General features: G+C 41.4%; 1 protein-coding gene across 2 annotated transcripts; it reads left to right on the forward strand.

Moving 5' to 3' along the window:
* Positions 1-842: 842 nt before the first annotated feature.
* On the forward strand, positions 843-26,827 carry BCL2L14 (BCL2 like 14). Of its 2 annotated transcripts, none has more exons than XM_075210665.1 (6): positions 843-1,139; positions 18,886-19,194; positions 21,358-21,492; positions 24,092-24,159; positions 24,936-25,211; positions 26,050-26,827. In XM_075210665.1, exons 2-6 carry the CDS (start codon positions 18,891-18,893, stop codon positions 26,101-26,103), a joined length of 837 nt encoding a protein of 278 aa, XP_075066766.1. In that variant the 5' UTR covers positions 843-1,139; positions 18,886-18,890; the 3' UTR covers positions 26,104-26,827. The 2 variants fall into 2 exon arrangements, with proteins under 2 accessions (XP_075066766.1, XP_075066765.1); XM_075210664.1 differs by having other exon boundaries at positions 847-1,139; positions 18,886-19,203.
* Positions 26,828-27,899: the final 1,072 nt, after the last annotated feature.

A 27,899-nucleotide genomic window follows, 5' to 3' on the forward strand; every position in this document is an offset into this window, starting at 1 on the left:
GTGTCATTGTAATGAGATAATCAATGTGATTTACTTCACTTGTCAGTGCTTTTAATGTTCTGGCTGATCGGTGTGTATTGTAATATCCTCATTATACCACAAGATGGCGCTGTCTACTAGCTATTATTGCTCTGCCGCACTTTAAGTCTTTAACATATGACATAATATGATTACTAAATCCCAATATCTAACGTGCACATGACACAGTGCTGATCACTGGCCAAAAACGAAAATTTATCTTGTAGAGCAATGGTTCCCAAACTGTGCGCCTAGGCTCCCTGGGGTGCCACGGTGATCTCACAGGGGCGCCGCGGCCAGGGGCAGTGCTAGGCAAGGCAGGGAACTACTTGGTAACTATTTTGGCTTAGGGGTGCTTTAAAAATATTATGGAGACCCTAAGGGTGCCTCGAACTGAAAAAGTTTGGGATCCACTGGGTTAATCTGTAATGTGACCTATAAATTCAGGAGTCAGTAATCTGTCATTTCTGTTTATCTCTTTATAAACAGCCAGCTCTCATCTCTGCTTATAATCGTTGAGTCCTGACATCATTTGTTCAACTTTTAATATGAAATCTTAAGTATTATTATTTAATAACATGCTCCCTATTAAAAATGATGAAGGATTTGATACACAAGTCGTGTTGATAAATAAATAACCTCCTGTAAACAGTATTTACGCAAACATCAAGTTCTGATGTCATCGTCTATATTTAGGTAAACATCAAGTTCTGATGTCATCGTCTATATTTAGGTAAACATCAAGTTCTGATGTCATAGTTTATAAACAGTGTGTTTCTGACACATTAACGGTGTATTCCATGTGGACGGGAGACCGTATGGGATTTTCCCTGTGAGATATTTCTGTGAATCTTGCTGACTCACTAACTTCTGACACAAGATGACGCCCACGGGTGTGGCATGCGAAGCCACAAAAGTTTATAATTGACAGATGTTACACACCGAGGCTCTGAGTGGTCGCAGGAACTTGTTGGTAGGAGTAAGAACTTTGGGATACAACGTTGCGATTTCCCTTCCTTCAGTTTGGTGATCCCATTTAATCTAACTCTTACAGCACAAACTTTCTACGTCCTGTTGTATCTACTTGAGGCACAGAGGCAGCGTAGTCTACCCAGGAACAGGTAATGTGCACACAAGCTTCCTGGCTGTACAGTATTGTGACATTTTATGGCAGTAAACGTTAGACACAGATACGCAGAGCGAGGTTTGTCTCAGATAGTGTTGGCTAACCTGTGACACTCCAGGTGTTGTGAAACTACAAGTCCCAGCATGCTTTGCTAATATATAGCAGCTTATTGCTGGAAGGGTGTGCTGGGACTTGTAGTTTCACAAACACCTGGAGTGTCACAGGTTAGTCAAAACTGGTCTAGGAGATATTTTTGCATTAGTGATAATGGGTGACTTTTGTGTATTGTCATGTGTCGTTTACATAATCCTTAGCTAATGACGTTGGAGGTTTTTATCAGTATGACATTTCAATAGGTTAGTTGCATATTTGTATAAAAAAGTACCGCTTCACTTACAACCTTATTACAAATAATAGCACTCTTTGTGCTTTATACTGTCCTATAAATGCTATAATACATTATAAATTGTATTATTTGTCACTATAAAGTCTAAATATTTGTTCCATAAACCAATCTCTTCATCCTTAGAATTGTTGGGTTTTGTGTCACATACAGGAATCATCTCCAACTGTGTTTACTTTTGTTTCTTAACTTGATTTAGTGATATTTCTGCTCACACAAAACAACTTTCTCGTATGTTACACTTAATTGTAATCTTCCACTTGTGTGTTTTTCTTAATATCGACTGCGGGCTCTCAGAACAAAGGAGAAGGGAAAACAAATAGCCAACTTGACATATTAGGCTTTTAAGATATTATTTAAATTCACATTTGAAGAATTGAACAATTGCATACACACAACCATTGTTCCCTCCTTAGGTGTAGTTAGTCCTCCTGTCAATATATAGATAACGTTTTAAGAGTTCCTCTCACCACGAAGAATGGCACCAACCCAAGGAAACAACAGGGGGAATGGCACATAACCAGATTCACCGCTCAACGCGTTTCAACCTATAGTGAAAATTCTGGCTTTTATAGTAACCAATTTAATTACACTTAACACAATTAATTGCCACAAACCGGCTTCATTTGTTTATCCAACACACCACAACAAAGCCATTCTTTGTCATTCAATAAAAGGAAACGCCACCTCATAGTGACATCAGGTGGGTGACTTGGTTGCAATGCAACCCTACTAAACATTAGTGCGATCATTTGTATATCAAATTGGATCAATTTTTATTGGCTCTTAATCCATTTTTAAACACCACAAATAAAGATTTAAAGATTAACCAGACAAGTAACTGTCTTTGTGTTGGTATGTTGGCTAAAGGATTTTGTTCAATTTCATTTATGTTTTGAATCCAGTTTGTGGCAAGTATTTGAAAGTCCAGCACGATTGGCTAATACTAAGGTAAACATGGAGTTTTCAGACTTCCTGTGAGTCGTCGAAAAGAGTCGTCATTTCATGTGGGAAGAAATATCACTAAATCAGTTTATAAAAATATTGGTTACAGATTTTTTCTTTACATCCCACTTTTACTGAGGCAGTAAAGCAATAATTTATCAACGTTATATAGGATCTATTACCCAGAATGCCTGGGGCTCTGGGTTTTCTGGATACGTGGGTTGGAGAACCACGCCTAAAGGTATTTAGATGTGACCGGTGTTTCATTCATGCTGCCCCGGAGGTCTGATACTTATTCAGTAATGACTATAGGATAACGTGGACAAACTATATAACCTGAATAAGACAAAATCACAGAACTGCAGCAATAAATCTTCTCTGGATATCTGGTTTCCAGACAAGCGATCATGTATGTGTCTCACTAGACAGAGATAAGTATTTCCTGTAAACCAGATACAAGAATAACACCTTGTGTATTGCACTGGTTGGGTCTTTCATTTAGTGAAAAGGGAGAATCCAATATTGAATTCCACAGTTGCTCATAGTCCATTTTTATTCATTCAAAGTCCCATACTATGAAGATCAGTCCCTGACAATGTAGTATATGTTATTTTAAACTGCAACAATAATGCTTAGAATGTAATAGAATTGTATTTTGATCATGTCCAGTGGTTAGGTCATGTTGGGGGTGTAGTGTCCTTTGTCTGTATAGAGTGTAATAGAATTGTATTATGATCATGTCCAGAGGTCAGGTCATGTTGGGGGTGTAGTGTCCTATGTCTGTATAGAGTGTAATAGAATTGTATTATGATCATGTCCAGTGGTCAGGTCATGTTAGAGGTGCAGTGTCCTATGTCTGTATAGAGTGTAATAGAATTGTATTATGATCATGTCCAGTGGTCAGGTCATGTTGGGGATGTAGTGTCCTATGTCTGTATAGAGTGTAATAGAATTGTATTATGATCATGTCCAGAGGTCAGATCATGTTGGGGGTGTAGTGTCCTATGTCTGTATAGAGTGTAATAGAATTGTATTATGATCATGTCCAGAGGTCAGGTCATGTTGGGGGTGTAGTGTCCTATGTCTGTATAGAGTGTAATAGAATTGTATTATGATCATGTCCAGTGGTCAGGTCATGTTAGAGGTGCAGTGTCCTATGTCTGTATAGAGTGTAATAGAATTGTATTATGATCATGTCCAGTGGTCAGGTCATGTTGGGGATGTAGTGTCCTATGTCTGTATAGAGTGTAATAGAATTGTATTATGATCATGTCCAGAGGTCAGATCATGTTGGGGGTGTAGTGTCCTATGTCTGTATAGAGTGTAATAGAATTGTATTATGATCATGTCCAGTGGTCAGGTCATGTTGGGGGTGTAGTGTCCTATGTCTGTATAGAGTGTAATAGAATTGTATTATGATCATGTCCAGTGGTCAGGTCATGTTGGGGGTGTAGTGTCCTATGTCTGTATACAGTGTAATAGAATTGTATTATGATCATGTCCAGAGGTCAGGTCATGTTGGGGGTGTAGTGTCCTATGTCTGTATAGAGTGTAATAGAATTGTATTATGATCATGTCCAGTGGTCAGGTCATGTTAGAGGTGCAGTGTCCTATGTCTGTATAGAGTGTAATAGAATTGTATTATGATCATGTCCAGTGGTCAGGTCATGTTGGGGGTGTAGTGTCCTATGTCTGTATAGAGTGTAATAGAATTGTATTATGGTCATGTCCAGTGGTCAGGTCATGTTGGGGGTGTAGTGTCCTATGTCTGTATAGGGTGTAATCGAATTGTATTATGATCATGTCCAGTGGTCAGGTCATGTTGGGGATGTAGTGTCCTATGTCTGTATAGAGTGTAATAGAATTGTATTATGATCATGTCCAGAGGTCAGGTCATGTTGGGGGTGTAGTGTCCTATGTCTGTATAGAGTGTAATAGAATTGTATTATGATCATGTCCAGTGGTCAGGTCATGTTAGAGGTGCAGTGTCCTATGTCTGTATAGAGTGTAATAGAATTGTATTATGATCATGTCCAGTGGTCAGGTCATGTTGGAGGTGTAGTGTCCTATGTCTGTATAGAGTGTAATAGAATTGTATTATGATCATGTCCAGTGGTCAGGTCATGTTGGAGGTGTAGTGTCCTATGTCTGTATAGAGTGTAATAGAATTGTATTATGATCATGTCCAGTGGTCAGGTCATGTTGGAGGTGTAGTGTCCTATGTCTGTATATAGTGTAATATAATTGTATTATGATCATGTCCAGTGGTCAGGTCATGTTGGAGGTGTAGTGTCCTATGTCTGTATACAGTGTAATAGAATTTTATTATGATCATGTCCAGTGGTCAGGTCATGTTGGGGGTGTAGTGTCCTATGTCTGTATAGAGTGTAATAGAATTGTATTATGATCATGTCCAGTGGTCAGGTCATGTTGGAGGTGTAGTGTCCTATGTCTGTATACAGTGTAATAGAATTGTATTATGATCATGTCCAGTGGTCAGGTCATGTTGGAGGTGTAGTGTCCTATGTCTGTATACAGTGTAATAGAATTGTATTATGATCATGCCCAGTGATCAGGTCATGTTGGGGGTGCAGTGTCCTATGTCTGTATAGAGTGTAATAGAATTGTATTATGATCATGTCCAGTGGTCAGGTCATGTTGGAGGTGTAGTGTCCTATGTCTGTATACAGTGTAATAGAATTTTATTATGATCATGTCCAGAGGTCAGGTCATGTTGGGGGTGTAGTGTCCTATGTCTGTATAGAGTGTAATAGAATTGTATTATGATCATGTCCAGTGGTCAGGTCATGTTGGAGGTGTAGTGTCCTATGTCTGTATAGAGTGTAATAGAATTGTATTATGATCATGTCCAGTGGTCAGGTCATGTTGGAGGTGTAGTGTCCTATGTCTGTATATAGTGTAATAGAATTGTATTATGATCATGTCCAGTGGTCAGGTCATGTTGGAGGTGTAGTGTCCTATGTCTGTATAGAGTGTAATAGAATTGTATTATGATCATGTCCAGTGGTCAGGTCATGTTGGAGGTGTAGTGTCCTATGTCTGTATACAGTGTAATAGAATTGTATTATGATCATGTCCAGTGGTCAGGTCATGTTGGAGGTGTAGTGTCCTATGTCTGTATACAGTGTAATAGAATTGTATTATGATCATGCCCAGTGATCAGGTCATGTTGGGGGTGCAGTGTCCTATGTCTGTATAGAGTGTAATAGAATTGTATTATGATCATGTCCAGTGGTCAGGTCATGTTGGGGATGTAGTGTCCTATGTCTGTATAGAGTGTAATAGAATTGTATTATGATCATGTCCAGAGGTCAGGTCATGTTGGGGGTGTAGTGTCCTATGTCTGTATAGAGTGTAATAGAATTGTATTATGATCATGTCCAGTGGTCAGGTCATGTTAGAGGTGCAGTGTCCTATGTCTGTATAGAGTGTAATAGAATTGTATTATGATCATGTCCAGTGGTCAGGTCATGTTGGAGGTGTAGTGTCCTATGTCTGTATAGAGTGTAATAGAATTGTATTATGATCATGTCCAGTGGTCAGGTCATGTTGGAGGTGTAGTGTCCTATGTCTGTATAGAGTGTAATAGAATTGTATTATGATCATGTCCAGTGGTCAGGTCATGTTGGAGGTGTAGTGTCCTATGTCTGTATATAGTGTAATATAATTGTCTTATGATCATGTCCAGTGGTCAGGTCATGTTGGAGGTGTAGTGTCCTATGTCTGTATACAGTGTAATAGAATTTTATTATGATCATGTCCAGTGGTCAGGTCATGTTGGGGGTGTAGTGTCCTATGTCTGTATAGAGTGTAATAGAATTGTATTATGATCATGTCCAGTGGTCAGGTCATGTTGGAGGTGTAGTGTCCTATGTCTGTATACAGTGTAATAGAATTGTATTATGATCATGTCCAGTGGTCAGGTCATGTTGGAGGTGTAGTGTCCTATGTCTGTATACAGTGTAATAGAATTGTATTATGATCATGCCCAGTGATCAGGTCATGTTGGGGGTGCAGTGTCCTATGTCTGTATAGAGTGTAATAGAATTGTATTATGATCATGTCCAGTGGTCAGGTCATGTTGGAGGTGTAGTGTCCTATGTCTGTATACAGTGTAATAGAATTTTATTATGATCATGTCCAGAGGTCAGGTCATGTTGGGGGTGTAGTGTCCTATGTCTGTATAGAGTGTAATAGAATTGTATTATGATCATGTCCAGTGGTCAGGTCATGTTGGAGGTGTAGTGTCCTATGTCTGTATAGAGTGTAATAGAATTGTATTATGATCATGTCCAGTGGTCAGGTCATGTTGGAGGTGTAGTGTCCTATGTCTGTATATAGTGTAATAGAATTGTATTATGATCATGTCCAGTGGTCAGGTCATGTTGGAGGTGTAGTGTCCTATGTCTGTATAGAGTGTAATAGAATTGTATTATGATCATGTCCAGTGGTCAGGTCATGTTGGAGGTGTAGTGTCCTATGTCTGTATACAGTGTAATAGAATTGTATTATGATCATGTCCAGTGGTCAGGTCATGTTGGAGGTGTAGTGTCCTATGTCTGTATACAGTGTAATAGAATTGTATTATGATCATGCCCAGTGATCAGGTCATGTTGGGGGTGCAGTGTCCTATGTCTGTATAGAGTGTAATAGAATTGTATTATGATCATGTCCAGTGGTCAGGTCATGTTGGAGGTGTAGTGTCCTATGTCTGTATAGAGTGTAATAGAATTGTATTATGATCATGTCCAGTGGTCAGGTCATGTTGGAGGTGTAGTGTCCTATGTCTGTATAGAGTGTAATAGAATTGTATTATGATCATGTCCAGTGGTCAGGTCATGTTGGGGGTGTAGTGTCCTATGTTTGTATATAGTGTAATAGAATTGTATTATGATCATGTCCAGTGGTCAGGTCATGTTGGAGGTGCAACTACTCAGTGGTTTGTTGACTTATATGTAATGTTTGTTTAAATATTTTATTTCTGGTCATGGAACAGAGGTTTATGGGAGGGGGGATTATGTGCAGTCACTGATCATATCTCTATAACATTGACATTTTCAGTTTGTGTAGAATGTGCATGTTGTTGTAGTGTGTGTGTGTTTGTTACAAGGGTGTGTTAAGATGTACATAGCTTAGTCAGAGTTATACAGGAGTTGAACACTCTTCCTGGAAACTCTGCTGCAGGAGGATAAATCCACCAGTCCTGTGAGTTTCTGTTACCTCCGCGTTGTTCTTCTACTTTCTGCACAACCTGGACACTCCCTATTGAACTGTTTACATGCTTCCTAAATGTGCTTTATCACCGTGTTCTCACCTTTCCGAAACCTCCACACTGTTCTCGGGAATGTTCTGTGCAGCCAGTTGCTCCCTCTGTCTCTCCGGATTAACGGTCTCCCTACCTACAACCTCCACTGCCCTGTACGACTGATTCCAATTCCTCTACTCTCTTATTCCACATATCATCTACCTCCCACCACGCACATATTAATCCTCTCACTTACCTCCACCTCCCTAATTCCAATATTTTGGTGCAATACTTCCTTACTTTATTTCCCTCCCACTAACCTCCTTCTCACTGTCTGTACCTTCCAATGCTCTGCTCCATGCACCCTCCTCGTGCCCCCCTACACATTCTGGTCCTACCCTCTTTCCCACCTCCCCTATTCCTGCACACTTTGGAACAATATATCAATCTGCAACAAACTCACATCCATCCATGAACTTTACTTCTCTCTGTTTTAGGAGCCCTCACCTGGTGACCAACCCCCCTCATCCTCTCCCCCTTCCCCCTGCATCTAGCTCACCACTCAAACCTGTCCCTCTCCACTGGCACTTTCCCTTTTGTCTCCAACCATGTGCTCATCTCTCCACCCTACCATCACTAGTACCCTGCCATCGCTCTACCTTGCCATCTCTCCTACCCTACTATCTCTCCACACTACCATCACTAGTACCCTGCCATCTCTCCTGCCCTACCATATTTCCACTTTACCATCTCTCCACCTTACCCTCTCTTCACCCTATCATCACTAGTACCCTACCATCTTTCCTACCCTACCATCTCTCCACCTTACCATGTCTTTACCCTGCCATCTCTCCACCCTACCATCTTATCTCCCTGCCATCTCTCCTACACTACCATATTTCCACTTTACCATCTCTCCACTCTACCCTCTCTTCACCCTATCATCACTAGTACCCTACCATCTTTCCTACCTACCATCTCTCCACCCTACCATCTTTCCTCCCTGCCATCTCTCCTACCCTACCCTCTCTCCACCTTACCATCTGTCCGCCCTACCATCACTAGTACCCTACAATCTCTCCTACCCTACCATCACTAGTATCCTACCATCTTTCCTACCCTACCATCTCTCCACCTTACCATCTGTCCCCCCTACCATCACTAGTACCCTACAATCTCTCCTACACTACCATCACTAGTATCCTACCATATCTCCACCCTACCATCTTTCCTCCCTGCCATCTCTGTTTTTTCCTGTTTTTTTCATGTAGAACACAAATATCAACTTTAAATTTCAGTGTACAAATAAGCTATCAAGTATTTTTGTGCTACATGAAAGAACAGTCAGTATTTAAATTATGTGCAAAACAGAAAACTAGTTTGCACCCCTTGCATTGTAACATGGTTTTGTCCAGGAGACTGAAACAAGATACCTCTTCATTTAAGATCCTTAATGAATCAGGCCCTAGACGATAAAAGGGACACGCAGTAATCTGCCTGTCAGGCTCTGGCGTTGGTACAAGGAGAAGGATCTTTCAGGGTTAAGTACTTTAAGGAGCAGCAAAGAGGTCGGTTCCTGGATTTTGGGAGCCATGGGCAGTAATGGAAGATTAAGCAGTCTGTCATTTAGAAAGAGAGAGAAGACACAATCTCTGGTGTAATGAATCGTAACCTGAAATCAGTAAGTCCAGAAGGTGTTTAAACAGAGGACAGAGGCACGAGGTGGTAGTTACAAGCCGGGAATCAGATGCAACACACAGGGAAAGCAATGAGCAGGATACAAACCATCATTACAGAGGCGAGAAGATTCCCTTCTGCAAAAATGTACTCTGTCCTCACAGCCCAGTGAATATGCAGCCAACACTACATCAAGTGTCAGGACAGGGTCCAACACTACCCTGTGGGCATCACAAAGAGGGTCAACATACTCCTCACTTCTTATTATGTCTAACAATGTAATTTTCCACTATTTGTGCCATTATCTCCCTTATGTCCTCCTCCTTCCCCCCTCCACCTCCCGGGATGGATTTCCACATCATACGTTTAATTATGACTTTCTGTTTCTATTCTCTAGGCCATAAAAGTTAATATTAATTGGAAAAAGAAGTAAGTAGAACATGAAACAGTGTATTATAATCAGAGTCAGTATATATGACATGACGGACTTGGGACTTGTCCCGCGGTCCCCTCAGATAGTGTCAGGAATGACGATATTAGACTAACCAGCAATGAGCAGGATTTATCTCCCAACTGTCTGACCCCATCGGGGAGGAGGGACAGGACCCTGAAATCAGGACTGTCCCTCATAAATGGGGACAGCTGGGAGATACAGTATGTACTGAGGACTTTGGAGCCATACTGTCAGCATGGGAGACTTGGGGGCTGTAGTATTTAATGAGGGTATTGGAGTATACTGAGAACAAGTATTCTAGGTCTGAATCCAGACTTTACTGCGCCTACAGTGATACAATGTAACACAGTAATGAGGAGGTGATGACACTACTCATACAGTGATACAATGTAACGCAGTAATGGGGAGGTGATGACACTACTCATACAGTGATGCAATGTAACGCAGTAATGGGGAGGTGATGACACTACTCATACAGTGATACAATGTAACGCAGTAATGGGGAGGTGATGATACTACTCATACAGTGATACAATGTAACACAGTGATGAGGAGGTGATGACACTACTCATACAGTGATACAATGTAACACAGTAATGGGGAGGTGATGACACTACTCATACAGTGATACAATGTAACGCAGTAATGGGAAGGTGATGACACTACTCATACAGAGATACAATGTAACACAGTAATGGGGAGGTGATGACACTACTCATACAGTGATACAATGTAACACAGTAATGGGGAGGTGATGACACTACTCATACAGTGATACAATGTAACACAGCAATGAGGAGGTGATGACACTAATCATACAGTGATACAATGTAACGCAGTAATGGGGAGGTGATGACACTACTCGTACAGTGATACAATGTAACGCAGTAATGGGGAGGTGATGACACTACTCATACAGTGATACAATGTAACGCAGTAATGGGGAGGTGATGACACTACTCATACAGTGATACAATGTAACGCAGTAATGGGGAGGTGATGACACTACTCGTACAGTGATACAATGTAACGCAGTAATGGGGAGGTGATGACACTACTCATACAGTGATACAATGTAACGCAGTAATGGGGAGGTGATGACACTACTCATACAGTGATACAATGTAACACAGTAATGGGGAGGTGATGACACTACTCATACAGTGATACAATGTAACGCAGTAATGAGGAGGTGATGACACTACTCATACAGTGATACAATGTAATGCAGTAATGGGGAGGTGATGACACTACTCATACAGTGATACAATGTAACGCAGTAATGAGGAGGTGATGACACTACTCATACAGTGATACAATGTAACGCAGTAATGGGGAGGTGATGACACTACTCGTACAGTGATACAATGTAACACAGTAATGGGGAGGTGATGACACTACTCGTACAGTGATACAATGTAACACAGTAATGGGGAGGTGATGACACTACTCATACAGTGATACAATGTAACGCAGTAATGGGGAGGTGATGACACTACTCATACAGTGATACAATGTAACACAGTAATGAGGAGGTGATGACACTACTCATACAGTGATACAATGTAACACAGTGATGGGGAGGTGATGACACTACTCATACAGTGATACAATGTAACGCAGTAATGGGGAGGTGATGACACTACTCATACAGTGATACAATGTAACACAGTAATAGGGAGGTGATGACACTACTCATACAGTGATACAATGTAACACAGTAATGGGGAGGTGATGACACTACTCATACAGTGATACAATGTAACGCAGTAATGGGGAGGTGATGACACTACTCATACAGTGATACAATGTAACACAGTAATGGGGAGGTGATAACACTACTCATACAGTGATACAATGTAACACAGTAACGGGGAGGTGATGACACTACTCATACAGTGATACAATGTAACGCAGTAACGGGGAGGTGATGACACTACTCATACAGTGATACAATGTAACACAGTAATAGGGAGGTGATGACACTACTCATACAGTGATACAATGTAACGCAGTAATAGGGAGGTGATGACACTACTCGTACAGTGATACAATGTAACGCAGTAATGGGGAGGTGATGACACTACTCATACAGTGATACAATGTAACGCAGTAATGGGGAGGTGATTATACTACTCATACAGTGATACAATGTAACACAGTAATGGGGAGGTGATGACACTACTCATACAGTGATACAATGTAACAGTAATGGGGAGGTGATGACACTACTCATACAGTGATACAATGTAACGCAGTAATGGGGAGGTGATGACACTACTCATACAGTGATACAATGTAACGCAGTAATGAGGAGGTGATGACACTACTCATACAGTGATACAATGTAACGCAGTAATGGGGAGGTGATGACACTACTCATACAGTGATACAATGTAACGCAGTAATGGGGAGGTGATGACACTACTCGTACAGTGATACAATGTAACGCAGTAATGGGTAGGTGATGACACTACTCGTACAGTGATACAATGTAACACAGTGATGGGGAGGTGATGACACTACTCGTACAGTGATACAATGTAGCACAGTAATGGGGAGGTGACACTACTCATACAGTGATACAATGTAACGCAGTAATGGGGAGGTGATGACACTACTCGTACAGTGATACAATGTAACACAGTGATGAGGAGGTGATGACACTACTCATACAGTGATACAATGTAACACAGTGATGAGGAGGTGATGATACTACTCATACAGTGATACAATGTAACACAGTGATGAGGAGGTGATGACACTACTCATACAGTGATACAATGTAACACAGTAATGGGGAGGTGATGACACTACTCATACAGTGATACAATGTAACGCAGTAATGGGGAGGTGATGACACTACTCATACAGTGATACAATGTAACACAGTAATGAGGAGGTGATGACACTACTCATACAGTGATACAATGTAACACAGTGATGGGGAGGTGATGACACTACTCATACAGTGATACAATGTAACGCAGTAATGGGGAGGTGATGACACTACTCATACAGTGATACAATGTAACACAGTAATAGGGAGGTGATGACACTACTCATACAGTGATACAATGTAACACAGTAATGGGGAGGTGATGACACTACTCATACAGTGATACAATGTAACGCAGTAATGGGGAGGTGATGACACTACTCATACAGTGATACAATGTAACACAGTAATGGGGAGGTGATAACACTACTCATACAGTGATACAATGTAACACAGTAACGGGGAGGTGATGACACTACTCATACAGTGATACAATGTAACGCAGTAACGGGGAGGTGATGACACTACTCATACAGTGATACAATGTAACACAGTAATAGGGAGGTGATGACACTACTCATACAGTGATACAATGTAACGCAGTAATAGGGAGGTGATGACACTACTCGTACAGTGATACAATGTAACGCAGTAATGGGGAGGTGATGACACTACTCATACAGTGATACAATGTAACGCAGTAATGGGGAGGTGATGATACTACTCATACAGTGATACAATGTAACACAGTAATGGGGAGGTGATGACACTACTCATACAGTGATACAATGTAACAGTAATGGGGAGGTGATGACACTACTCATACAGTGATACAATGTAACGCAGTAATGGGGAGGTGATGACACTACTCATACAGTGATACAATGTAACGCAGTAATGAGGAGGTGATGACACTACTCATACAGTGATACAATGTAACGCAGTAATGGGGAGGTGATGACACTACTCATACAGTGATACAATGTAACGCAGTAATGGGGAGGTGATGACACTACTCGTACAGTGATACAATGTAACGCAGTAATGGGTAGGTGATGACACTACTCGTACAGTGATACAATGTAACACAGTGATGGGGAGGTGATGACACTACTCGTACAGTGATACAATGTAGCACAGTAATGGGGAGGTGACACTACTCATACAGTGATACAATGTAACGCAGTAATGGGGAGGTGATGACACTACTCGTACAGTGATACAATGTAACACAGTGATGAGGAGGTGATGACACTACTCATACAGTGATACAATGTAACACAGTGATGAGGAGGTGATGATACTACTCATACAGTGATACAATGTAACACAGTGATGAGGAGGTGATGACACTACTCATACAGTGATACAATGTAACACAGTAATGGGGAGGTGATGACACTACTCATACAGTGATACAATGTAACGCAGTAATGGGAAGGTGATGACACTACTCATACAGAGATACAATGTAACACAGTAATGGGGAGGTGATGACACTACTCATACAGTGATACAATGTAACACAGTAATGGGGAGGTGATGACACTACTCATACAGTGATACAATGTAACACAGTAATGGGGTGGTGATGACACTACTCGTACAGTGATACAATGTAACACAGTAATGAGGAGGTGATGACACTACTCGTACAGTGATACAATGTAACGCAGTAATGGGGAGGTGATGACACTACTCATACAGTGATACAATGTAACGCAGTAATGGGGAGGTGATGACACTACTCATACAGTGATACAATGTAACGCAGTAATGGGGAGGTGATGACACTACTCGTACAGTGATACAATGTAACTCAGTGATGGGGAGGTGATGACACTACTCATACAGTGATACAATGTAACGTAGTAATGGGGAGGTGATGACACTACTCATACAGTGATACAATGTAACGCAGTAATGGGGAGGTGATGACACTACTCATACAGTGATACAATGTAACACAGTAATGAGGAGGTGATGACACTACTCATACAGTGATACAATGTAACACAGTGATGGGGAGGTGATGACACTACTCATACAGTGATACAATGTAACGCAGTAATGGGGAGGTGATGACACTACTCATACAGTGATACAATGTAACACAGTAATAGGGAGGTGATGACACTACTCATACAGTGATACAATGTAACACAGTAATGGGGAGGTGATGACACTACTCATACAGTGATACAATGTAACGCAGTAATGGGGAGGTGATGACACTACTCATACAGTGATACAATGTAACACAGTAATGGGGAGGTGATGACACTACTCATACAGTGATACAATGTAACACAGTAACGGGGAGGTGATGACACTACTCATACAGTGATACAATGTAACGCAGTAACGGGGAGGTGATGACACTACTCATACAGTGATACAATGTAACACAGTAATAGGGAGGTGATGACACTACTCATACAGTGATACAATGTAACGCAGTAATAGGGAGGTGATGACACTACTCGTACAGTGATACAATGTAACGCAGTAATGGGGAGGTGATGACACTACTCATACAGTGATACAATGTAACGCAGTAATGGGGAGGTGATGATACTACTCATACAGTGATACAATGTAACACAGTAATGGGGAGGTGATGACACTACTCATACAGTGATACAATGTAACAGTAATGGGGAGGTGATGACACTACTCATACAGTGATACAATGTAACGCAGTAATGGGGAGGTGATGACACTACTCATACAGTGATACAATGTAACGCAGTAATGAGGAGGTGATGACACTACTCATACAGTGATACAATGTAACGCAGTAATGGGGAGGTGATGACACTACTCATACAGTGATACAATGTAACGCAGTAATGGGGAGGTGATGACACTACTCGTACAGTGATACAATGTAACGCAGTAATGGGTAGGTGATGACACTACTCGTACAGTGATACAATGTAACACAGTGATGGGGAGGTGATGACACTACTCGTACAGTGATACAATGTAGCACAGTAATGGGGAGGTGACACTACTCATACAGTGATACAATGTAACGCAGTAATGGGGAGGTGATGACACTACTCGTACAGTGATACAATGTAACACAGTGATGGGGAGGTGATGACACTACTCATACAGTGATACAATGTAACACAGTAATGGGGAGGTGATGACACTACTCATACAGTGATACAATGTAACACAGTAATGGGGAGGTGATGACACTACTCATACAATGATACAATGTAACGCAGTAATGGGGAGGTGATGACACTACTCATACAGTGATACAATGTAACGCAGTAATGGGGAGGTGATGACACTACTCATACAGTGATACAATGTAACGCAGTAATGGGGAGGTGATGACACTACTCATACAGTGATACAATGTAACGCAGTAATGGGGAGGTGATGACACTACTCATACAGTGATACAATGTAACGCAGTAATGGGGAGGTGATGACACTACTCATACAGTGATACAATGTAACACAGTAATGGGGAGGTGATGACACTACTCATACAGTGATACAATGTAACACAGTAATGGGGAGGTGAGGACACTACTCATACAGTGATACAATGTAACACAGTAATGGGGAGGTGATGACACTACTCATACAGTGATACAATGTAACACAGTAATGGGGAGGTGATGACACTACTCATACAGTGATACAATGTAACACAGTAGTGGGGAGGTGATGACATTATATAGGACATTGTTGGGACCACACCTGGAATACTGGGCTCAGTGCTGGAGGTCAGATCTCCAGAAGGACATAAAGGTCTATATCTTAGACTTTACCAGGAAAGGCTACAGGACCCAAAAATGTGCAGCGTGGAGCAGAGACGGGAGAGGGATGATATGATGGAAATCAAGGTACAGGGGGAACTTTGTACTAAGGAAAAAGTATTAGAACAAGGGGACATGCACTAAATCTGGAGGGCGTCTGGTTTAGGGGAAAGTTGAGGAATAATTAAAATAAAGAAAGCGTAGTAGATAGGTGGAATAGCCTTCCAGCTGAGGTGGTAGAGACAAATACAACAGGATACACCTCAGGCTATTCTAAATCTACCCAAAGCAAAGGATCAGAGAGGTTCTGAGGTTCTGAGGCAGAATAGAGGAGTTTCTGTGGTTCTTTTCTGCTGACAAATCCTACGTTTCTATCCGGATGTTATTGAGTTTTGTATGAAGTATATTCAAATACTGTATTTATATCGTCTCTATATTTAGCATTTGTTTCACTTCCCTGTGGGTGATTAACCCCTGATAACCTGCGCTGCGGTGCAGTCACTGGGGCAACGCGGGGATGAGTATTTCGTTAATCATGAAACCCCACTGACCCGATAGCCAAGTCTGCGGGACCAGTGCCCAGAATCAGGACTTAAATCGGGACAGTTGGGTGATATGATCCTAAAAAATCACCCGACTGTCGTTTGCTGCCAATAAAGTCTGAAGCAAAGTAATTGTGGGTCTGATTGGTGCAGACTCTGCCTCCTGCAATATACATCGGGTGTAAATTGATTCTAAACACTCATTAGGTGTCATTAATTGTTATTATTTGAAGGTCTTCTCAATTGCTGTATGAAATGTTGTTAATAATGTTTATAACAGACACAGTGTGTCATTCCACTCCAAAACACGAACTGGGTGAGTGGGAAAACAGGAGCAGAACATTATCACACTGTGACGTGGCTCGGGTGAAAGTCTACAAACAGCTCATCGTGTAACCATCAGCGATAGAACTTGTTTCTCCAGTTTGCTCACATTTCCCGAAAAAAAACATATATTTTGCAGAGAGGAAGTAACATGAGCGAGTGCAGCACAGTTCAGCCTTATTGGGGGGTATGTAAGCATAATATTGACCCACGGCGCTATGAATTATAGTATTGGTAAACGGAAATACAATATTGCTAAAATGGCAAAACGAATACTAGTAAAATATAATAAGAACAGGAGGCACTTTGAAAATAACCAGAAGGGTTTATTGGAACTAAATGTCATAAAGGTAAGCTCAAAAGGGTAATATATGTATCAAGCTGCAAAATAAAAAATGTATGAAGATAAGATAAAAAACTAAAAAATGAAAAATAGAAAAAAGAAAGATAAAAATAATATATATGGTCAAAAAGGGGTGAAAAAATGAAATAAAATAAAAAATATATAAAAAATACAAACTAGCAAAAACAGATCCAAAGTTTATAGGACAAGGAGGAAAAATAACGTTCAAACTTCTGGCGGGATGGCCAGAAAAAACAGCAATCGTGTATGCTACTGAAAATAACAATTCCAGCGATGAATATAAAGGGTAGAAATTACCTCTGTAAAGGTCTCACAAGAGGTTAAATGAAAATGTCAGAATCCATGAAGCCCTCCAAGGCTATAAGCAAGGGCTCTCTCCTTCCGGAGACGGTGCACCGCCGACTGTAGCTGGATTCAGTAAGCTCACCTTCTCTTCCTGTGTCTTGGAACGCAAGCCTGCGTTCCAAACGTCGCGCTTCCGGTATGGGGCAGCCGGGATGTGCCGCAGCGCTGGAGAGTGTGTGGACAAATAAAACTGTAATAAACCTGTTCTAGTAGAGAACAATAAAAACAAATAACCAATGCGTTTCACCCCTCCATCTGGGGGTTACTCAGGGAAAAAATACATAATTTTTTATTTTGCAGCTTGATACATATATTACCCTTTTGAGCTTACCTTTATGACATTTAGTTCCAATAAACCCTTCTGGTTATTTTCAAAGTGCCTCCTGTTCTTATTATATTTTACTAGTATTCGTTTTGCCATTTTAGCCATATTGTATTTCCGTTTACCAATACTATAATTCATAGCGCCGTGGCTCAATATTATGCTTACATTGATCTATATTGGGAAGTTTGGAATTCGTCCCACACAGACCCACCCTGGCAGCTTTACATATCTTTAGAGCAGCGCTGTTATCCCTACACTTTTTCTATACTTTTAGTGGGGGTTATATAGGGGAACAGAGTTTAGGGGGCAGGGGGCACCTGACCATTGGGCTGGTCCCATAGTTTGCTACCTTTGGCTGGGTCACTGGGCCACCTACATTTATTTTTGCTTTAAAATGTTCCTAATAGGCCGCTGAGTCAGGTCTTGCCCTCCAGGCTAAATTTTACCAGCCCTCCCGAGCCCTCCTACATGATCCGGCTTCTCATTAGACTATTGTGAGTTAGACAATAGCACCTCTGTTGTGTCTTCACAGCCACGATGGTTTCGGTACCAGAAAGTGCCATGGACGAGATCCCTCTCCACGAGTCGGAGGAGAACACTATGGAGTTCCGGGTGTTGATGGCTTACGCACAGCGCACGCTCCCCGCCAGCAAATACCAACACCTTTTCGGTAAGCAGACGCCTGTCCAAGGGGCAGATGGAGCCGCCTGTAATGGGGAAGACCACAAAGGTTCAGGGGATGGACCCAAACCAGAGAGGAAGAAGAAAAAGAAGAGTCTACGTAAAAGGTTTACCCCCAAATGTCTGCGGGCGCCCAGCGAAAAGAAGACAAAAGTAAAAGGTGAATCAGGTGAGGGTTTAATCACATATATGCTACGGCTGGGTAAACACTGCAGAGTTTTCAGCAGATTATCGGGTCAATCACACGATAAACGACTGTTCGACCCAATATCACATTAGTGTGTACACTGCAACGATGAATGATATCACATCGGGAGAAGTTTTCTGCAATGTGTACAAATCCTTACACTCGCATTCATTATTACAGAAATGATACTATATAAAATATTTGAAATGTCTCTCTAACCTGCCTACTGTGATATCATCTACTTTGATCCAGATACAAGCTGGTGCTATAAGAACCAATTCAACAGACAAATTATCTCTAAATCAGATGAAAAAAAAAACAATGGGTTTGGTTATAAGTGCCCTCATAACAAAATATTGGTATCTTATTATCATTATCTAATATATAAATGTCTAGTGGCGTGTGTTAGTCTGTCTGTGTGTGTGTGTGTGTGGAAAAAATAAAACCAAGCTGCAGCGCCACCTGCTGGGCGGAGTTATACACTGACCTACTAAATTCTTAGTGTGTGTGGAAAAAAAAATTCAGAAAGGGCTGAAATTTGGTATACTAAGATGTTTTTAATTTGTTAATTTAATTTGTTAATTGTTAAAAGTGTTTATAAAGATTTTTAAAAAATATATATATATTTCTTGAAGGAGAAGTGACAGTTGGGAGTGGTTGGTGGTTGCCGGGGGTGACAGTGGGGAGTGGTTGGTGGTTGCCGGGGGTGACAGTTGGGAGTGGTTGGTGGTTGCCGGGGGTGACAGTTGGGAGTGGTTGGTGGTTGAGGCCTGGGCTATGGCCCAAATGCATGACAAGAACCTTTTTAACACCTTAAGTAGCTTGATTTGACTAGAATGCATGAGTATCATGCACGGGTTAACTTGTCATTTATACATATATATAGCGCCAGCAGATTCCGTAGCACTTTACAATTGGGAACAAACACACAGTAATAAAACAATACTGGGTAATACATACAGACAGAGAGGTAAGAGAACCCTGCTCGCAAGCTTACAATCTATGGGACAATGGGAGTTTGATACATGAGGGCAAGCGCTGCATATTGCATTTTGGTCCTATGATACACTGAGTGTAAACAAATGTGTTTGAGGCATATGAATGGCTGTTTATCGATGAAAGCCATCTTAAAGACATAGGACCTGATGCTGAGTTTGATCGCATTTGCATCCGAAACGTAGACGTGAAACTAAATAATATGTGGATGTAAAGTTGGACAAATCGTAAGTTGCGCGCAGCTTTGCGCCAGTAGCATATGCGCTAGTTTCCGTCAGAAACGATCGCAACCAATATTTTAAACATTTATTTTGATAGCTAAATACGCATTTATCAACATTGAATAAAATGAAAAAGCTGAACCTCTTAAAAACAGCAGGTATAGTTGTGCATGAAAGAAAAAAATTCTAGCTAAACTCTGCTCGATAAGAAACATTGTTTAATTTAATAATAATTGTTTAAAGTATTTAATTCCTACCTTAATTTCCTTGAATTGTGAGTATGGCCATGTATTCCTGTGTGTTTTATTTCTGCGTGATGCGATGTGTAGTGAGGACAATGGTCTACGTCAATGTTTCTAAACATTCAGTGAAACTATCCTGAATTCTGTGGAAACACAGTTGTGCGTATTGTGTTCCTAACAGAACATTGCAGGTAATGAGAGGAGCACAGAACGTGACTTATACATGATCATTCAGGACACAGACATTAATAAAAATTTTATATTTATAGAATTCAAATATATTAATGCTGAATATAAAGCTGGGTACACACATTAGTATAAACGCTCCCACGATCATGTTTTGTTTTACAAAACACATCGCATCTGTTAATTTGGTTTTATAAACTTCCTAAAAATCACGACCAGCGATGTCGGGCAAATGTGGAAGTGTGTACGCACTCACCACCAGCAGTGTAGGCAGATATCTGTACAGTGTACAGAGTCAGGATCTTTTCAGCAGATGAGAAATGAAGATCACAGATCTGAAGGTAAATTGTGCACAGTGTGTACACAGGAATCGGCTGCTCATCGGGACTTTCAGTCGTTGGTGAAATTGTTACAGAAATCACATCTGCAGTAATTTTCCAAAGTGTGTACTCAGCTTAATGGTTCTAATCAAACATTACCTGTATTTGTAGACAATCCAGATGTAGAACAAGCCAGAAGCATCGTCAACAGAATACAAGATATCATCCAGCGAATCGCAAAGAGTGACAAAGAAGACGGGTTCAGAGGACTTGTAAGGTTGTGTAGTGTTCAGCCTGATGGAGATGGTGAGTTTGAAACATAACAGTCAGTACATTCAGTAAATTATAGGATATCCCACAATCCTATGTCACCCACAAGTTACATTTAATCAGGCTGAAGATTAGGACCCACTAGAATAGACATAGAGGGCCTGATTCAAGGCAATTTTGAGGGTATCGTACAAAAAATTCACTCTGCGCGTGCCCAAAATTGGGACATACACCAGTGAACGCAGCCATACACTAAGGACACTTACTACAGCCTTGTCATGTTTTAGTGCAGAAATCACAGCCAAGGAGCCCGGAATATGGTGAAAACACACAATGTTTATTGCAGTATGGTACAAACCGGTTGGTGTAGGTATAGGACAAGGATAGCAGGGAGATACAGAAAGCAAATACCATCTATTGGTGCTGATGCAGGTGAACAGGTAGTATGAAGAAATCCCAAGGAACAGGGGAACCAGGACCACAGCAGGGTACAGCACAGTAACATATAACAATGACCAGCAAGGTATACTGGGAGTGGCATTTATAAATAGAGAGAGATTCAGGTGTTGGTGATTAATTAGTGCAGAGAGGTACTCATAGTAGAAGGAAGAAACAAGCACAATAGCAGTACCTCTGGTAGATAAGAGGTACTGTGGGAGAACATTCAATGAACACAATAAAAGTCCAAAAAATCCCAGAGGCAGGAGCTGTCAGGATGAAGCAGCATCCTGACGATGCTGCAGAGGAAGCGAGGCAGATCCTGCCAAGCCTATAATTTCTTGGAGGGAACAGGATGGGGATGGGGTGTTTGGCTATAGTCAATTTACAGTAGGGGGGGTGCCACGGTTGATGCAGGTGAACAGGTAGTATGAAGAAATCCCAGGGAACAGGTGAACCAGGAGAAAAACAGGATACAGCACAGCAACATACAACAATGACCAGCAAGGTATATTGGGAGTGGCAGGTATAGAGAGAATCAGGTGTTGGTGCCAAACTCAAACACACGCAGCCACATTTTTGAATCCAGCTCTGACCATCGCAAAGTTCCTTGTTTTTCTGTCGTATCTCTTGCTCCAGCGACAGGCCTAGTTTAAGTGCTTAAGATTAGTGATGACAGTCTTGTAGGTATGCTGTAGCGTGTTTACAATCAGGAGCAACTAAAAATATATTTTATGTTCAGTAGACATTAACAGCATCCTAATAAATGTACCACATTGGGGAAAAAGAAAATCAATATTTGCGTTCTTCTGCAAACCTATAATCCCCATAGGTACTGGATGTATCCTGCGATGTCTTGTGATGTCTTGCACAGCGGACCTACATCCAAATTCATCAGCACATGCATCTTCCAGTCCGTTCCTTGTTGAATTCAGAAGTGCGCAGAGCCCGTTTACGGGCGTTGCACTCAGAATGCAATCCCCTATTGATTCGGGCCCAATGATTTTAATAGGTAGCATCACTTTTAGTGGCATTACAAAAATGTATTTTTGTAATGCCACTATAATTATTGTTATAGTTCCATTGCAGTGGAACTATAAGTCGCAGCATGACTGTAGTGCTGGGACTTGTATTTCTATAATAGCTGGAAAGTACTGCGTTGTCTAAGCCTAACCTAAACTCTTACATAATGTTGCATTGAATGCAATGACCACTAGATGGCAGCGAACTATAGCTATTTTTCTAGCATTTTATGCACAGACTCAAATCCACTTTCATACTATAAACTATAGAGGAGGTGATGGAAGTGGGGCTCCCGAAACCTAACAATAAATAGAGTCACCACAAACCAAAAGCAAATATGTGTGTCCCTCAAGCAGACGTCAGCTGGAACATAGGGGTTAGACTGATATAGGAAATGAATATTAGTTTTCGGAGAGAGACCTGAACTTACCATGTTTGTGGGAATGTTTATATGGAGAGATTGTAGGTTTAGACCAGTGTTGGCTAACCTGTGACACTCCAGATGTTGTGAAACTACAAGTCCCAGCATACCCTCCCAGCAATAAGCTGCTGTATATTGGCAAAGCATGCTGGGACTTGTAGTTTCACAACATCTGGAGTGTCACAGGTTAGCCAACACTGGTTTAGACCATTCCAACAGGTATTCATGTGGGGTTTTGGAATGTTCAGCAGTTTTACATTAATACCACAGCCTGAGTGAAAGTCTAATTGTTGTATAATTATAATCACTTATATCATTCTTGAGAAAATCCGCCATAAAACCGTGCTCCACCCTCTCCGTTTCGCACCTCCTGCTATAATGCCGTAGGCCTTATAAAACGATGAGGAGTGAAGACCAACCTGACAACCTGGTACACGACCAGGGCATCATCTGGTAACTGACCAGCGTTTCTAGAATCCAGTCCTTGAACAACCCCGATATAGCGAATGTTTAAGGATTTTTGTCTGTGAGAACAGGCGGGATTATTACTGACCCTGACAAATAGATTAAATGACCTGCGCAAATCCTGAGGGTGGGAACCGCCCTGCAGTCGATCTCTGAAATGATTGATTGGTCAAAGGGTTAATTCATCAGTCGGGACATGTAATAATTATTTTGTATACGTGTTATTTAGCCGTTTCCATATTTAGATATTAGAGGTGTCTGACACAAACACTTCTGCTTTTTTTTCAGATGAAGATGAACTGATAGCCAATATCGTGGAGATTCTGCGATCAACAGGGGACAAACTAAATGAAGAGGTGACACATTGTCCGTTGATTGTCATATGAATGTACATGTCCAGTGTATAATGTAACACATCTTTACAGGAACGCCGCACGGTGGCTCAGTGGTTAGCACTTCTGCCTCACAGTGCTGGGGTCATGAGTTCAATTCCCAACCATGGCCTTATCTGTGAGTTTGTATGTTCTCCCCAAGTTTGCGTGGGTTTCCTCCGGGTGCTCCGGTTTCCTCCCACACTCCAAAAAACATACTAGTAGGTTAATTGGCTGCTATCAAAATTGACCCTAGTCTCCTCTGTCTGTGTGTGTGTATATGTTAGGGAATTTAGACTGTAAGCTCCAATGGGGTAGGGACTGATGTGAGTGAGTTCTCTGTACAGCGCTGCGGAATTAGTGGCGCTATATAAATAAATAGTGATGATGATGATGATGAAAGTGAAAGGAAACAATTACTGCTTCTTAGTGAACTTGTCATATACACAAACACCATCACTAGGCGTTTCCTCGTAAAGTCACTGTGAGGAACGCTGCTAAACAATGAGAAGAGAGGGATTTCAGGGGCTGTGTTTCATAAGACTGGGGGGTATTTGAAATGTAGTTTAGTATATTTTAGGCTTGGTGCTCCAAGTGAGAAACAATAATTCGGTAAAAAAGACCCAAGTCTGGATAATAACTTCAGATACTTTACTGAAATATCGTCGCTGAGGAGCAATGATGTTTGTCAGCGTGCGGGTGGCACTGTGCGATTACTGTCTATAGAATGATTTCTGACGCAGTTTTTTCCCGTTTCCCAGATGACCCAGGAACAGACCATTCTGCAGAAACTGCGACGCTGCTGGTCTTACGGCTTCTTCAGCAAACTAACGGAGTATTACCTGTCCGATACGGCGCCAGCCGCGGAGTCCGTACAGGAGGAGCAGACCAATAACATGACCAAAATAGCGCTGTGTATCGACGCCACGACCAAGCTGACAGCGCTGGATAACCAGCCAATGAACAAGGTGCTCGGGTTTGGGGTCCGATATCTCAAGGAAAACTACAGCCCTTGGATTGAGAGCCAAGGAGGATGGGTAAGGCGTAACGAGAAAGCGATTTATCCGAATATCCCGACCTGATCCTGTGTTGCATTTCAAATGATCACCTTACATTGATTGCCCAGCCAGAGTGAAAATCTAATTGTTGCATAATTCTTTGAGGGAATCGGCTAGAAAGTTGTACCCAGCCCTGTTTTTGGACCAGTATGGGTGGGAAGGTGGTTAGTATTGTATTTATAGGGTGGTGCAGTGGTTAGCATTGCTGCCTCACAGAGCTGTGGCGATGAGCCCCATCCTGGCCAGCTCCCGATTTGTGTGGTTTGTAGGTTTCCTCCCAGAGTTCAAGCACATACTGGTGGGTTCATTGCCTTCTGATAAAACGGACCCTAGTGAGTGGGTCTGTAAACTCCAATTGGGCAAGGACTGGTGGGAACGATTCAGTATTCTCTGTACAACACTACATACTATGGCGACGCCCTAAATACATAGGCATAATCCAGCATGCATACTTTTGTCTGGCTTTATGTATGGAAAAAGTAAGCCCCACCCAGTCACAGAAAAAGGCGGGGCCATGCAGGAGCAGGATGACAAATACTTTGGGCTAGATTTACTAAGCTGCAGGTTTGAAAAAGTGGGGATGTTGCCTATAGCAACCAATCAGATTCTAGCTGTCATTTTGTAGACGGTACTAAATAAATGACAGCTAGAATCTGATTGGTTGCTATAGGCAACATCCCCACTTTTTCAAACCCGCAGCTTAGTAAATCTAGCCCTTTGTCTCCTTCATACAATGGCTGAATACTGTGGGATAGTATTTGTGGTTGAAATAGGAATGAGGAGTGACTTCTAACTCCAGATTTTAATCTTATTTTAGGAAAAAGTTATGGGGGTTGAAAAGAAGAAGGAGGAGGAGGAGGAGGTAGAATGAGTCCGCAGGAGAATCCGACCACCATTCTGCATCTTCTTATTGCTTCGAAGACCAAATCCGAAGCGATGTGAGCAAAGAAACAGAAGACACACGAGGAATTATTTCACCACTTATTTATTATGAGCGAGAAACGACCACAGCTGAGAAAATATGATTAAGGAGCGACGGCTGATGGATTCCGGAACAAGTTTAAATTTTTAAGAACAAAAATAATAGCATTTTGTGAATCAATGTCTGACATTTCACCTGCAGGGAGAACTTCTCAGTCACTCGCCGTGTTATACTGTATTTTCAAATTTTATAGGAGGAGGGTGATCTGTATCGCTGCAATATTTCTACAGAAATCCCTCCAACACCCCGACCTAGACCTGGATCAACCAATAAACCAGACATGGGAAGTCTGGCACTTGGTACCCTAGATATGAAGTATGTTGTATTATAACCACTGCGATTGGGGTTCCAGAACTATGGTACGATGCTTGGTTCCTTAAGTTTGTTTTTAAATCTATATATTAAAATAAAAAAAGTTGAGCCACACTGAAATAAACTGCTCAGTTACCAGCAACATACTGCACAACAAACTTATTGATGTTAAATGTTTATACGTCATGTTTTAATAGCGTATGTAATGTTGTTTTTTTATGTTCAATTATTTTTCCTAAAAATTGTTTTTTCACTTGAATTTTGTTGGTTGCAACATCAAATTAAAAGTGGACAAAGGTCAGACGTGATTTACCTTGATTTCAGGCTTTACATCACAAACACCTGCAACTTCAGTAAGGGTGTGCAGACTTTTTATATCCAGTGTGTGTCCGAGATCTGGTTGATTAACTGCAGAAACCTTGCAAAAAAAACTTGCCACATTTACTTCTAAGAAACCTAAAACTTTGAGAATTGGGCGGTAGACACGTCTCCCACTGACCCTCTGAAGAACGGTTACATTGAAGGCTCCTTTCTTGTGCTTTTGTCTTCAAATTATTTGTAAATTTGTTTCCAAATGTTATGGTGAGGGAGGGGTAGGTTTCAACTTCCTCAATTGTGTAATAATAGGTCTGGCACGATAGACAGGGCCCAGTCTCTTTTACGGTCATGGTCGAAGCTCCTACCAGATCGCAGTCAACTTTAGCTCGGACCATTTTCCTTCCCCTGTCCCGTACTGGGCTATTTTTTTCCCAATGTACCCCCCTCCCGATTCCAATAAATTGCTATACAAAGCTATTTTGACTTAAGATTGCTCAGTGGTTTCGTTTTTGGAGATCACCAACCATTTTCGAGAGCGTTTTGATGCAACAGTCCAGAGTTCTCTCGTTTCCATTCTCAAACATTCTTCTGGATCTATCAAATGTAGAATTGGGCCCAAGATTGTACTCGGATGGTCGATGAAAACATTTACAGCACTGCCAAGTGATAGATGGTCACCCGTTTGTTCCTTGACCACCATCATTATTCTCTGACCCTCGTTTCAGGTCTATAATCACTCCTACGATTATATGTGAACGATATTAAATGACTTTTCTCCCAACTGAGAAACCACCCATGATTGGAGTGTTGCAAGAACATGCATTGTTGGACCTGCGTTTCAGCACAATGTCACTGGGGTAAGGGTTTAGATGGATCACATGCAGGCTCAGACCAGCTATGACGTCTACCACAATCTTAGTAAAAGTGTGTGGAAGCTGTACAAGGTCCACAGGGAAGGTTTGTGCACTGAAAAGACCGTGTGGACTATGGTTACCAGGACAGACATCAAGGACTCTATCTGAAACTTCATACTGATATAACAGAGTCCTGATACC

This window comes from Mixophyes fleayi, chromosome 4 (assembly GCF_038048845.1).
Source record: "Mixophyes fleayi isolate aMixFle1 chromosome 4, aMixFle1.hap1, whole genome shotgun sequence".
Classification (NCBI taxonomy): domain Eukaryota; kingdom Metazoa; phylum Chordata; class Amphibia; order Anura; family Limnodynastidae; genus Mixophyes; species Mixophyes fleayi.

Excerpts from the sequence above, each read along its gene's own strand:
- BCL2L14 (XM_075210664.1), top strand. The coding sequence starts at position 18,891 with ATGGTTTCGGTACCAGAAAGTGCCATGGACGAGATCCCTCTCCACGAG. Across the intron at positions 19,204-21,357 it reads AAAAGTAAAAGGTGAATCAG|ACAATCCAGATGTAGAACAA; the intron begins GTGAGGGTTTAA and ends CTGTATTTGTAG. Across the intron at positions 21,493-24,091 it reads TGTTCAGCCTGATGGAGATG|ATGAAGATGAACTGATAGCC; the intron begins GTGAGTTTGAAA and ends CTTTTTTTTCAG.